The following is a 14,010-nucleotide window of genomic DNA, read 5'->3' on the forward strand; positions in this document are numbered from 1 at the left end:
AGCCCAGAGGATGCAGGTCAGCAGCACCCAGCACCACGCACGGAGCCGGGGCCCCCGCAGCAGCGAGGGCCTGAGCCGGTCCCTCGCGGGTCCCATCCTGTCAGACCTAGCGTAACCTACGGGGAAGTGACACGTTTGGCACCGAATCGCCAAACTGTGCTGGGGCGCCGTGCGGGGAGCTCCGTGCCGGCTGGCCTCTCCCCGGGGGCTTACCGCCCCGAAGAGCTCTGCGCTCCGGATAAAACCAGGCAAACTAGTGACACCAGGAACCAGCTGCGTTTTCTGGTGGCTTGTGGGCAGGCTGGTGGGCAGGGGAGCGTGGCAGAAGGCAGGCTGGCTTTGCAGGGAGATGGGCGATCCGCAGGCACCCGGTGCCCGGCCAGCTCCCCTGGGAGCCGTCACCCTCAGCAGGAGCGCTGGGCCGCCTGCCCTTGGCTCTCGTTGCCGGTCGGGCTGTTGGTGTGAAGGAGAAATGCAGAGCCCCACCAGGCCAGCGTGGCCCAGAAAGTCCAGAGCTGGCATAAAAAGATCTCTGTGGCTTTGCTTGGGAGAGCTGCTGCGGGGTGAGACGGGCTGAGCTTTATAGGCAGGGCGAAGCTGCTGCCCTATGTCCGGCAGTGGCCAGATCCTGCCAGGTGCTGAGGACCTTCGGTGCAGCACCAAGTGCGCATGGTGCACATTAGAGCCGCCGGGCGTCCGGACAGCTGGGGCCTCTGTCGGCAGCCGGGGGCAAAGCGGAGACGCGCCGGACACCTCCTTGCCCTGCTGCGCCACGCGCTTGGCTTTCAGACCCGAAACGCGCCGGTGCCGGCCGCCCGCACCCTCGGCCCCGGGGACCCCCCCCGCGTGCGAGTGGGCCGGGGGCAAAYGCTTCCCTTGAGGTTACAGACAGTCAAACTGAAGTTTGTTTAGCTGCCAAATAGAAATGACCCAGTTTATTAAAAACTGCATCTTCCCAGCGAGGGGGAAAACATCATGCTGAAGAGAATTGGGTATGACAAGTCCAGCCTTAAAATAGCAGGCAGCCTGCGGGGCCGGGGAGGCGGGCGGCGAAGGTCACTTCACCGGGAGGCACGTCACGCGGGCAATTAAATCCGCGGCCGGCTCGGAGGCGGGAGCCACCTCCGGCACAGCTGGGCATCTGCTGGGGCAAGGTGCTCCCCAGGCTGGCTGCCTTTCAGGCCGAAACCGGCTCCCGTTTCCGAGTAGCTCCGCAGTTTCCTGGGCAGCCAGGAGCAGACCCAAACTTGGTTAAAAAGGTTTTTTTGKTTTTTTGGTAGGGTTTGGTGAGCTGCCCTTGCCAGCAAAGCCCCTGCAGCATGGCGGGAGACCCTTTTACCGGGGGTGTTTGCTCCACAGCYGCACTGGCATTAATCCCAGCAGGAGACTAATGGAAAAGCCTAGGGTGCCAGTTAAGCTTCATTTGGCCAAAAACTGAGACACCTAGTAGAGCTTTCGGGAGCGGGCAGTCAGTGAGCTTGCACGGCGTCACCTCGGCRCGCCAGCCCGGGAGAGCCGCTAGCGCGTCCGCAGCGCCGCAGCCGTGGGCAGCACCTGCGTGCTCACGTGCCCAGCGGTGCCGGAGCGGCTCGGGAGCAAGTTGGCCTGTTGGATTTTTGTTTTCCRGCCCTGTATCGGCACGGTGCCTGAGCTGGGGCGGGAGCAGCAGCCGGGAAAGCGGGGGGGCAGCACCTCCCGCGGCGGGGAAACGGCAGCCGCCGCTGGCACGAGCCCTCAGGGCCCCGCRTGTCTCTTCCAGGCTTATTAAGGGTGACGGAGAAGTGCTGGAAGAAATCGTCAGCAAGGAGCGACACAAGGAGATCAACAAGGTAGTGGGGCAGGGCAGCTGCCGGGGTAAAGCCGAGGGGCTGCGGCGCCCTGGGGCCTGGTCCTGCCTCCCGGGCGACCCCGCGGCGGCTCTGCCGGAGGAGCCGAGCCGAGCACCGGCGGGTGCCCGCGGGCCTTCGGCAGCGCCGGCCGCGTGCGAGCGCGTCCCCCTGTCCCTTCGCAGCAGGCCACCCGTGGGGACGGGCTGGCCTTTCAGGTGCGCACGGGGATGCTGCAGTGACGGCGCCGGCCCCGTCCTGCCCGCGGGACGCCGCCGGTTCCCTCCGCGCCGATGAGCTGGACCCACGCAGGCAGCGGCGCGCCGGGACGCCATCCTGCGGGCAGCCTCCATCCGCTCCGTAAGTTATCCACAGGGAGGAGAGACTTCAATGGCTCCCCTCCCTCTTGCTCCGTGCGGGGCCTCGGGAGCCCACCCCGCGGGCAGGATGCGTGCCGGGGACGGGGCAAAACGCGGAGCTGGCCGCCGTGTCTGCCCTCCCGGACCTGCTGGCGGCCGCTGCCCGGCTGGATCTGCCCCTGCCCCGGGCTCCCCCGGCTGCTTTTGGGGTTTGTCGGCTGACGGACCCGCGCGCGTTCGCCCCTGCCGTTTGGAGGGGAGCCGCCGTGCCGCTGCGCCCAGGACTGGGGGCCCAAACCGACGCGGCCGCCCTGCCTCGCTCCACCTGCCCGCACGCGCCGGCGCCCCTTCCCTGCCGCCTTCTCGGGGGCGCGGGGCCGCGGCAGCTCTGCGGCAAACGGCTGCTGTCTTCTCCCCATTGCAAAATCCTAAGTCTAGAAAATGTTATAAAGGGGGGAAAAAAAGGAAAAAAGGTGGTGGCTAAAGGACAAGTGTGTCCTGCAGGACTGATCCGCATGGGGGGGCTCCAGGGTCTGTTCGTTGCTTTAACTCCATTAAAGTGGCTCCTGCTCACGTCTGGGCTTTTGTGACTTCCTGGCGTCTCCCAAAAAAAGCAGACAGCGAGCAGCCTTCCCCCGTCTTTAATGGGTGTCACRCACGACGACGCCGTACACAAAGCACACGCAGGCGCGGGGACGAGGCACTGGCAGCAAGGAGGAGCAGGAGGGCGCACGGAAGGTCCGTCACGCGCGAGTGCGGCGGCTGCACGGCACGGGCTGCGCGCCGGTGCCCAGCGCCCTCCGGCATGCCTGCCGGCGGCTCCCTCCACCCCTCTGGTACCCCTAAAGCAATCTTTTATAAATAAAAGCTAACTAACATCGCTGAATATAAAATTGCCCGTCGAGGCTATCGAGAGGCAGAGGGTGCTGAGGGCAGAGAGGGACCGTAAGGCTTCTCGCGCCACGAGCAGCTGCAGCAAACGGCGGCGATACCTGAAGAAGGAGCTGCTGCAGCAAGCGCGGCGGCCGGCGGCAGGGCGGTAGCGACCCTCTCGGCTCGCGCGTCGGACACTGTAAACATTTTCGGTATTTGAATTTTGCCTCATCTGACTGAGTGAGCGAGCAAAACCAGGAAAACAGGATGGGAATGCACGGGGTCCTTTTTCCTTTTTGAAAAGGCTTTAAAGGGACAGGGTCAGGTAAGACGTCTAGCCCAATGCTTCAATATAAAAAGCAGCTTTTTATATTAAAAAATAAATAAATAAATCTGAGCTCCACAGAAGAATTTGATTCCCATGGAAACAACTGGAAAAAGAAAGAAAAAAAAAAAACAGAACCCCCGACAGAGCCAGCGCGGTGCGGTGCGGTGCAGTGTGTGCGGTGCCACGGGCTGCGCAGAACCAGCGCCGCCGGCAGCGGTCGCCGTGCTGGCTACCCACACAACAGCCACAGGGAGCAGTACAAGAAACTTTTAATAAGTCTTTCAGGTCAAAGCAAACAAGTTATTTGTAACAAAGATAAATTAGGTCTTTAACCTGACAGTGCCCCTTTAGCAAGGATGGAGTGTACATTCATCTTGCCCTCACGGAATTCAACCGAATCCTCTTGCGCACGCTTGGAAAGGCATCGGCTCACATGCATTGCTCTCCCAAACACGTCAGAACAAACAGGTTATAAACACAAGGAGTTAAACTATTGCTATTGTTCCTGGAGTGAGTAGTACGTTGATCTTTGCTTCAGATAGATGAGTGCCAGATGGGGGTGGCTGAAGATAGACTGATGCAGACTGTGATGGACCAAGTAGGTGGAGAAAACTCACGGGCATTTTTCCTGGTGACTACACCCACGTCATCTGGTATTATTGCAGCAATAAAGTCCTGCTCCACAGTTGCTTCTCCGTGTTGAATTCGTACAATGGCAACAGACGGGGGGCAAAGAAGGGACCTGGGGAAGCTTCAAGGAGCTCAACAGMGGATGAAGACGGAGGTGCTATGATTGTCAGGCTGACTGGTTAGTATCTGCTGAAACATGGAGTGATGGAGAGGTGAGAGTAATATTGCACTTCTGCATTCATTGACAGTTACATTAAACTTGGTCCATAAAATAATTGCTTTGTACATAATGCCTGAAACAAAAAAAGCTACATTTTTAAATATTAATAAACCCTGAAGGTTCCAGTCCCTCCAGACATTTTTTCCTCTACATAAATAAATAACTTTCAATTTTATATATCCACTTTTTATGTTGAACATTTACATTCGCCTCTGTTTTACACTATCTACACATAAGAAAATGTGAACATCCATCTCATCAGCACTGGAAAATGTACAGATCATGCCTTGGTTGTGGACTCTTCTTTCAGAGGAAAGTTGAATTTTGCAAAGGCCGTATCCAAATTTGCAGGAATTACTTAGTGACGTGGTTTGGTGACTTCATGGGATGGATTGTGGCTTGGCTTCCTACTCAGATGGCAACTGCTCGATACAGCATTCGACTAGCAGAAAGCTGGGACAATTCACATTGGTTTTGAACCCAGAAAGCTCTGGCTGTACATTCGAAGAGAGCTAAGCTGAGCTGGCAGAAAGGGAAGTCGGTTTTCAGTAACGAAAATCCTCAGGTACGTTCTGTAAGTGAACAATTATCAAAGAAGTGGCTAAGCATCTTGCAGTCGGGCTGCTGGACCTGGGAGACGCACTGCGCGTGCYGCCGGGCCGGGCTCGCCGCCGGGAGCTCAGCGCCGGCCCTGTGCCGCCAGCGCACGGCCCGTGCCYGCTCGCACCCTCGAGCGCTCCGGACGCACCAAACCTGTCTGCGGTGTCCGAGGAGCTTGGATTTGCCCACTGTGGCCCGGAGCCGGGGAGCAGAGCGGTGTTCACAGTGCTGCGTGTCTCAGTGCGGCCGTCCTRCACTTCATATCGAAACGGTTAACAAAATGAAGCAGCCAGTCTAAAAAATCTTTGTTATAAATAAGATCCTCGTAAGTAGAAAGTGATATAAAGACAGGATACCGTGGTGGAGGAAAGCACTAAGCCAGGGACCTCTGTAGGACTATAAAACCTTCAYGTGAAGAGGCCGACTGGAGTCTGAACGGGCCCCCAGGCCGCCTGGGTGGACGTCGCCCTGCCCCGTGCCCGGCGTGTGCCAGAGGGGGAGCTGGCCCTTTGCCAGGACCGAGGGGCTCTCTGGCAACCCCCGGCTCCCGCCAGGACATGCTCCCCTTCCCGTGCTGCACCAGCGTCGCCGGCAGGTGCTGGAAAGCAGCGAGCGCCTTCCCGGCCCGCCGCAGCACGCCAACCGCCGCCTCGGGCACAGCCGCTGCGCACCGGGAAAAGTAAGATACGGCCTTTTCTTAAGCTTGCCCGACTTGGCTGGCACCCTTCCTTACCGTYTCCTTACTGCTGGAAAAACTTCTGCACAGAAAATTTATATATATATATATGTGTATATATATGTACTACATATATATTCGTGTGTGTGTATATATATGTATACATATACACACCCTGGCTTGGCAATATTTCATTGTCATGCACTACAAACAGGTAGGTGTAGCTACATGAGATGGTAACAGGTTCCCATTCTAAAAATTATCAGTGCAAAAAACAATGAGGTTTTACAGTTCAGTAACTACTACAGGTCAGAGAAGCGAGTCTAATTCCCATGAAAGCTGCTACTGAACTTGGAGACAACCTGGGAAGAAGAAAACATTTCAGAGGAGGGTGTTGAGAGAGTCAGACCCTGCACTTGGATGAGAACTGTAATGCAATCTAGCTGCTGAGTGCCTTCAGCTGCTTGCAAATATATGGTGGTTACTTTTGGAAATAATATAGAGCAATAATATTTGGAAACTTTAACAGACAGTAAATTAAATGTCTGAGGTTTGTAACAGCTCAAACGAAATCGCTCGTATTCTTCTTATAATAGGTCAATGCATTAAATTCCATCGGCTTCTAAAACGTCTCTTTAAAAAAATAACAGTAATAACAATAACGACCCCACTTTCTTGGGCGTGAATCTGCTGACATTCTGCCCCTACCAACAGCATCGATCTCTCTTTACGCTTTGCCACCGCACATACTCCTCGAGAAAGTGGCTGAACTTGAAGCTCTTTGTACAGGTAAAGCTCTTGGTCGCTCTGCCTGGCCCAGCCCGCGACAGATCCCTCGCTTGGGRCTGCCTGTGCCGGGAACCGCATGCGTATCGAACCCCAAAGCCACCTGCGCCGGCAGAGCACCTCAGTCCGACTCCTGCGACAACCAAGAGCAAGTTCCCCCAGCCTCATCCCCTGTTCCTGCGGCTCTGAGGACGGCACTCGGTCACGCGTGTCGGAGCGATGGCTAACAAGGTGAGGAGGCACGTATTTACAGTCACTAAACCTGGATAAAAGAAGGAGGCAGGAGAGAGCGCGATCTTGACCTGGAGACTTTTCCCCCCTAATTTCCAGCTGTTCCTTGGGCTCCTGCTGCACACACCCGACGCTCCCGCTGCAAGGCCTGCACGTTCTGCGTGGGAAACATCCCATCTCCTCCTGGAATACCACGATGTTATTAGAGTAGCACCATATTTACCCTTCCAGCCCGTAACGCCGGCCTCGTCCCGCTTCCCTTTCGTTTTCTCCTCCGGTTGCTACAGCCGACAGTCGCTGGCTCTGGCCTGGCTATTTCTGCCCCAAGAGGCCAGATTCCAGCCGGGACGCTGCGCTCCGGCCCCAGCACCCCGTGGCGATGCTCATGCTTCTTTGGCTGCGTTCCCTGTCCCTCTCCCTGTCGCTGTCGGACTGGCTCTGGGTGCGCTCGGGGCGGTGGCCGGCGCCGCCGCCGGCGCCCAGCGGCTGGGAGGAGATGGTCCGCAGCAGGTGATTCCTCTTGCGCAGGAACTCGGTCTGGCTGGGCAGCCCGAAGCTGCCTTTCCGCAGCGCCATGCGCGTGGTGTTCTTGGCGGGGCGGGAGCGGTGGTTGTACTCCAGCTGCGCCAGGTGGGCCGCGTACCCCTCCGTGATGAACTGCAAGACACGGGGGGCGAGGGCAGGCGTTAGAGGGACCGCACGCGCTTCCCTGATAGACACTGGCAGCCGAACGCTTCAGCTTGTACGTGGTGACGAGCAAGTCATGGAGCTGGTGCATCCTGGTACATGGGACAGTCCCTGTCCTCTTTGCAAACACAAGGTCTGTCGCCAGTACCAAGGTGGCCAGGACAAACTCCCACTGCCCTCCCACGGGAGGCCCAGGGCTTTTCTGACCGTGCAGGAGGGCTCAGAGAAGCTGGTTCCTACCTGACACTGGCTCTGCAGCTTCTTGGTGGGTCGGCCAACGATGTAGATGTGCGTGGGCGGGAGGCTGATGGAGCTGTACACAGAGATGTCCTTAGTCGAGCCATATGCCGCGTGGATCTTCATGTGGAGCTGCGGGGAGAAAGCAACATGCGGTCAGAACATATGGGTGCTCCGCGCGGCTCAGCAGGCGGGGCTTTTTTTTTCTTTTTTTTTCTCTCTTTCTTTTTATTATAGCGTTCGCGGGAATCTCAGGTCAATAACTTATGTAAGTTCCCAGCTGGATAACGCACCGCTGAGCAAAGCACTAATTAACAGAGCCAGGGATGTTCACAGGGCAGAACCAGACAAGCAACAGCAACACGAACGCAGCTCTCCGCTGGCTGAACAAGGCCTTTCCGGGAGGTCTGCGGGGCGCAGGGAYGGCACACGCTCCACCGCCTCCTTGTCCCTGGGGGAGAGGAGCGTTTTGCAGCCCCCCACGCCGCAGTCGTTAGCGTGGAGCCTTCCCCTTCCCGGCCAAGCTGCAGCCTGCGATACCGCTGCCGAACTCTGCGGGGCAGAGGCAGAGGGGACAGGCAGCAAAACACACGGCCTTCCAGGGACTCGCCGGCCGCCCCTCTGAGCGGGGAGCGAAGGCAGCTCCCGGCCAAACGCGTCGTTAGCGGAACGAAGCAGGGGCTGGCAGGGCACGTGCTGTCACCGGTACCGCCACGCACCAGCCCGTTTTGGCCCCGAGCTGCAAGCGGGCCAAGAAGATGACAAGGAAATTCTGGCCCTGGTTGCAAACGCGTCCTTCCGGAGCGCAAGGGAGAGCGGCCAGCCCCGCAACCAGGGACAGCGGCCGCCCCCTCTGCGACTTGGGCCAAAACGACAGAGTCCAGGAGCGTCAACGAGGGGCTTCGCTGCCGCTCGGGGCAGGCCACAGTGCTCCGGACATTGGCACTGATTTCACTAGCCAGACAGATAGAAGTTCAACCCCGGGAAGGTCTTAATGTCACTCAGCCAGAGCCTCAGCAAAGCTCCAGATAAAACAAGGCCTCCCTGGGGCTGAAGGCTGGGGAAGGTGCTCTGGGGAGCCTCCCGTCAAGGCTGGGGGGTGCGAGGCCCTTCCCCTCGACAGCCCCATGTCCCCCTATGGCATCTCAGACCTGCTGGGGCAGCCCAAAATCCACCCAGCAGGTGTTAAAAAGTGCCTGCGCGGGGCGGGAGAGGCACTGCTCCCTCCGTTTTATTACGCATTTGGTGTTGGAAGGACCAGTGATGAAATGGGACAGCGCAGAGCGGAGATGACACAATTTAAGAGTGTAGACACTTCTACAGAGCAATAAAAGGATGAAAGTAAAATGAACAGAGATTAATCTTCCACTGYGGGTCGCATCGCTGCCAAGAGACTGGTGCTGACAGGGGCAATCAGACGAGCAGCAATCTGAGCCCACGCTACGATCGTATTTCAGTAGAGCCAGGCTTACGTCTGTGATGAGGGATTTCAGGAAGTTGGCCTTGTGCCGCAGCGGGTCGTGAACRAGCCCGTCGCAGAACGAGACGATCCCATGGGGGAAGTTGTGCTGTGCTAACCACGCTACCACCCTCTGCTTCTGCATGTCGGGGCGGCCCGTGACGTAGATAATGAGGTAGCCGAGGTCTTGCCAGTGCCTAAAAGAAAAGCCACAACCTCCTGGATTACGGACCTACAGCAACACCGGGGTCAAAACGAACCGACCGCCCCAGCCCCTGACCTTACAACGTCGACCGCTCCGGCACGGACTTTGGGGTCGCTGCCCATGATGGACACGCTGGCTGCAAAGGAGCCGTCGATGCTGAACACCACAAACTCCGTCCCCTTTGGCAGAACCGTGATGTAGCTGTCCGCGTATGTGTGGTCACCCCTGAAAGGGACACGGGTATTTAAAGGCTTCAAGACATGGAGGCTCTTTTGAAAGGTATTGCAAGCCCAGTGTAGGACCCCAAATCCGGCCTCAGGCCTCTGCTGGTTACACCACCCTCAGCTACAGCAGCAATGGGCGCTGCAGAAATGCCTGTGAGTTAAAGCAGGGCTGGGAATAGTCCTCTGGAGCCCTGGCTTCAGGGCATTTCAGTGATTCAAAAAAATACCCTCAAGAAGAGATTGCTAGGTTTGCCACTGAAAAGACACCCCTCTTCTCCCCCTTCCAGGGCTGAATGGCAGCAATCRGAGCTAGGCTGGAGCCCTGGGCTGTGATTTACCATGAGAACAAAGTTCTGTCCCTCAAGGACAAGTTTACGGTCTTTAAAATATGCCTAGTTGTGCAGTTTTGCAGATGACAGCAAGGCCAGACGTCTGGGGTGCAGAAGGCCTGCCCTGCAGCAGGAAATCAATTACCACGCTGGTGGTGAGGCAGGAGTCAAACGYAGCTTCTCCTCTTACAGCTGTAAATACAGCTTTGTCCCGTTGCTGGCAAATCAGACTCCRAACACACCTGAGGGTCTGAGCTCCCACATAAGGAGGGACCATATTCTGCAAACAGTCACTTTCCCAGTCAAATGCCCCTTTCCTTCACTGGCAACAGCTGTGTGGTTTTGCATCATGCAATCACACGGCCCGTTTCAAGCACTTCGTGTCTTCCTGCAGACCCCGCCACGCAAGCTACCTCACCTGACCACCATCTTGACGGGGTACACGCCAATGCCCAAACGCCTGCTCTCGGGGATGACGTAAGAAATCCTGCCACTGCTGTTGCTGATCTCGGTGTCAAAGTAAACCCACTCTCCGGATGGCGGCTGGGTCATGATGTGAATGTCCACCTGGGAAGACAGCGAGGCTGAGTCAACMACAGCATCAAAGGTGACACAGCCAACTAGAATAGGTCAAGTGTTGGGACCTTCCACCCAAGTCCCTTTGGCCAGCAGCAGGGCTGGGTCCTACTTCCATCTGCACTTTGCAGATCTAGCTGAGGAGYGCCCCAACATCCTGCTGCTGGGATGAAACCTGGCCTCAGCTCTGAAAACCTTCCTGATCACAGCTGGTCCTGGGAGGAGGCACCACCCACATGTGAGCAGGGAAGCCTGGCAAGGACGCAAGGGTGCCAGACGCAGACAGGCACCAAGGGAGCATCACCTAACACTGTCCCTGTCCCCCAGGACTGTTTTCCCCACATGGTGCATATCCCCCCGCGCAGCCACAGTACCTTTTCCCCCGTGAGTGTGACCATATCTAATGGACCGTACATAAACCTTCCAGTTAAGGTCTGGGGCCCGTCTTCATTAGCGATGGTGTCATTTATCCTGTGGTTGGCTGTGACGTTCTGCACAAGTCAAAGATGGAAAAAAAGAAAAAGGCAAGAACAAATGAGTTGGTCCCACAAGTCTGCAGCGATGGACAGCCTCACAGCGCAACGCCAAACACCACTGGACAAACGGAGCGTGGGTTCCTCTGGGCCATTCCCTCCCTCTGTGTCACCCATGGTCACACAGCTTTAGAAAAGAAAGAAGTTTTGACCTGTAACAGCAGTGAGCATCTGTGCCCCACAGCAATGGGGGATTTGACCATGCATACCCGAAGAGCCAATTTAAACAGCAGTTTGTATGAGTAATTCTGATACTATCGTTGACATATACTTTGGATTTAGGAGGYAACACAAACAGTTGCCAGCAGAAATCTGCTGACATTGTTTTAGCTCTAGCACAGAATTGCCCCTTTCGGGAATCAGAGATACTTCCTGGGAGCGAAGGGCATTTACTCAACGGGGAACTCGTGCTTTTGGACTTTGAAAGAAGCTTGCTCACTTTCCCTGACCAACAGCCAATGCTTTCWGTGTTTCACAGACACTCGACACCAAGAGGAGACCTTGCTGGCACAKATCCTTCAGGTGTCTCTCTCACAGYTATACRAGTGGGATATAAACACTAATATGCACCAGCTGCCTGATACAACCCTCCGCCTCGGCACGACTGTCCCGCCGTCCCACGCCAGCTGCCTTCGCCGCCATCCCTCTCGCAGCCCAAACCCGACAGCCCTCCCTCCYGCCATGGAGGTGGCCCCCGAGCACCCTCACCCGCAGCTTCACGTGCGTCCTCTTGCGGAGCCACTTCTCCCGGGGCTTGGAGGGGGTGAAGACGGACACCTCCTTCCCGTCCAGCTCCAGGACGCTGTTGTTCTCGTGCCTCATCACCTGCAGGACGACAGACCCCTCATCATGTCAGCGACGGGCACGGGACCCCTCCTTYTGCCCGTGCCACCCCAGCCCTTCAAAAAGCTACGGAGGCTCTTACACGTGGGCTATTTTACAAGTGCTTGAGCGTATTCTGTGTGATCCGCGGCAGTCCCACCACCCTGGACCGAAGCGAGCTGAGCCAGGCCAGCTCRGCAGCGCTGAAGCTGCTCCTCTGCCAGCAAAATGGCAGGAGGATCCCGGGAGGCTGCGTTTGCTGGGAGGGATTTCGGGGAAACCCGAGGGCAACAAAACAACACATCTTACTGAAAATGATCTAAATTGAGAAACTATTTTGAGGCCTACTTAGGTTTGCTTTAACAAGATTTGTTCTTTGGAGGCTAAAACTATTCAACAGCTTGCTTTTATGCTTTTGTCCAGAGATGGCTTCCAAAGGAGGTTCAAAGCAAGTCCTTATTAGGGGAAGAAGTGGCACGATGCTCTGGAAGGGCAGCAAAAGGAAAGGAATGAGAAAAATCACGGTCTCAAGGCAGAGAGGAGTAGGGACACGTGCCGGGCGAGGGGGGCTGCCATGCTACAGAGGCGGCCGCCGGCAGCCGTGAGCGGCCAGGAGGCATCTCGAGCCGCAAGCGCCACGCTGTGCTACGCAGCCAGGTTTGTGCCGAATCCCAGATAATCGGTTGTGCTATTCCTTGAGTACGGTGTTTTGCATATTAGCTGCTGTGCCATCCCCARTCCCTCTCAGATGCGCTGCCTGGGTCCCTTTCCCTCATTTCGACCCCCTTAGGTGAAGTTCAATGCAGGCTGTGGTCTCCCAGCAGCAAGCGCAGGGCCACCTCGCCGCCAGGGAAGAAAGGGTCACGCTGGATTATCACCACGGCTCTGCTGCCCCCAGCACGGACATCTCCGTTGTTTACATTCCCAAACAATCTGGAACCAGCGCYGAGAGAAAGTTTGCCAGCAGGGTCATAAATAATTGCGAGCTGCGGTTGAGCAGGCTGGGAGAGAGCGGCGATGGCTCAACAGCGGAGCTAATGCAGCGCAAAGCCAGCGCCGTGCTGAGCGCTGCGGTGCTGAGCACTGCTCGGGCTTTGTCTTCGCCACTGTCATTCAGCCCAGGTGGGCAACGCCGGCCCCAAGGAGAGCTGCTTTCGGGTTCGCTCTTCCACTGCTGGGCTCTATGCACTGTTCCTTGGGGGTTTGCACACTTCGCAACGCGAATGACTCCCCCTCGTCCCCAAGGAACTGGGACAAAAAAACCACATTTATTTAGGAAAAAGAGGTTTCAAACAGCAAATTTAAATCTCAGGCCAAACTGGGTTGATAGAGCCCGACGTGCCGGGCGCCGGCAATGCGCGCTGACCGAGCCCCAGGGGAGCGAGGCGCTGAAGCTCGACGCAGCACGCGGGCCCGAGCTCCTCGAGGAGACCTCGGCATTCCTAAGCAGCACGTGGAAGGCCGAAATGCAGCAAACGCTATCTACCAGCTCACGTCAAATTCATACAAGGCTTCTCCTTCGGTTTTGTTATATTTGGTGCTATTTATATTTTTACACTAAGAAGTTTTCTTCAAGTTTCAGGCTCGAGATCCAAACACACACATAGGGAACAGCTCGCTTCCACGAACCCAGGGTGCCGGGTTTCGCCGGCAGGAGACAGCCCTGGGTTYGCTCCAAGGCTCCTTGCTGAGACCATCTCAAGCCTGTTCTGGTGGCAAAACCCAGAGCCGAGCTAACCGGGCGCGACACGCACACCGGTGAATATTGCGTGGGCACAACTCTGTTAAAAACACAGGTGAGAAGGGAAACGAAAGGAAAGAAAATGGATCTGCTGTAGCAAAGGGGATTTTCTCATCTCTAAGCGTCAAAAAGAGTTACAGAAGGTGCAGCAGAGGGGAAAAGCAAAGAGCCCAAAGTGATTTTCAGCAGAAACATGGCTCAAGGGATACTGGGGGCGGGAGGGGACGGCTGTACCTGTCTCAGCAGGAAGGAGACGACGTCGGTGGATTCCCAGTAGCTCGCGTGGAAGAGGTGCGGCAGGGCGACCGTCGGAAAAGCCGTCAGGGCGTCGGGACAGTAAAGAGCGTAGTCGATCCTTTTGGTTCCCCACCATTTGGCAGCAACTGGAAGAAAAAGACTTGTTCAAAGAGGGCTCGCCTGCACGTGCGGTCTCGGTCACGAGCAGCACGTCAAGGCACTGGCTCCTCGCTCCAGGCGCGCTGGGAAGCTGCTCCCCGGCTGGTCTTACTGGGGAGACAGGACAGAGCCGAGCCAGGGCTCAGCGCTGGCTCGGACCCGGCGAGGATCATGCAGCGGCACCGGCACCAGCACCTTTATTTAAGCAGATAGGAAGGCGCTAGAGGGCAGGTATTAACTGGCCAGCATGCGCCCAGACCGCCTCCAGCCCC

General features: G+C 56.9%; 2 protein-coding genes across 5 annotated transcripts in view; one reads left to right on the forward strand and one right to left on the reverse strand.

Moving 5' to 3' along the window:
* The window catches only part of ARL6IP4 (ADP ribosylation factor like GTPase 6 interacting protein 4), a 5,123-nt gene extending 2,365 nt beyond the window's left edge, over positions 1-2,758 (forward strand). The window contains exons 5-6 of the mRNA XM_026058829.1: positions 1,760-1,829; positions 2,012-2,758. Coding sequence (XP_025914614.1) covers positions 1,760-1,829; positions 2,012-2,068 — 127 coding nt within the window. The 3' untranslated portion in view covers positions 2,069-2,758. The remainder of the gene's footprint in view (positions 1-1,759; positions 1,830-2,011) is intronic.
* An 880-nt stretch (positions 2,759-3,638) lies between these two features.
* Positions 3,639-14,010, reverse strand: part of PITPNM2 (phosphatidylinositol transfer protein membrane associated 2) — a 121,569-nt gene continuing 111,197 nt past the window's right edge. For 3 of the 4 annotated variants that reach the window (XM_026058828.1, XM_026058826.1, XM_026058825.1), the window contains 8 exons: positions 13,577-13,725; positions 11,488-11,604; positions 10,621-10,737; positions 10,089-10,237; positions 9,193-9,342; positions 8,926-9,109; positions 7,457-7,585; positions 3,639-7,186 (listed from right to left, as the gene is read on the reverse strand). In XM_026058828.1, the coding sequence (XP_025914613.1) occupies positions 6,842-7,186; positions 7,457-7,585; positions 8,926-9,109; positions 9,193-9,342; positions 10,089-10,237; positions 10,621-10,737; positions 11,488-11,604; positions 13,577-13,725 (1,340 nt within the window). In that variant the 3' untranslated portion in view covers positions 3,639-6,841. Of the gene's footprint in view, positions 7,187-7,456; positions 7,586-8,925; positions 9,110-9,192; positions 9,343-10,088; positions 10,238-10,620; positions 10,738-11,487; positions 11,605-13,576; positions 13,726-14,010 lie in introns of those variants that run through there. The other variant, XM_026058827.1, reaches the window with a different exon arrangement.

The sequence above is a fragment of the Apteryx rowi genome, unplaced genomic scaffold (genome assembly GCF_003343035.1).
Source record: "Apteryx rowi isolate R43461 unplaced genomic scaffold, aptRow1 scaffold_15, whole genome shotgun sequence".
Classification (NCBI taxonomy): domain Eukaryota; kingdom Metazoa; phylum Chordata; class Aves; order Apterygiformes; family Apterygidae; genus Apteryx; species Apteryx rowi.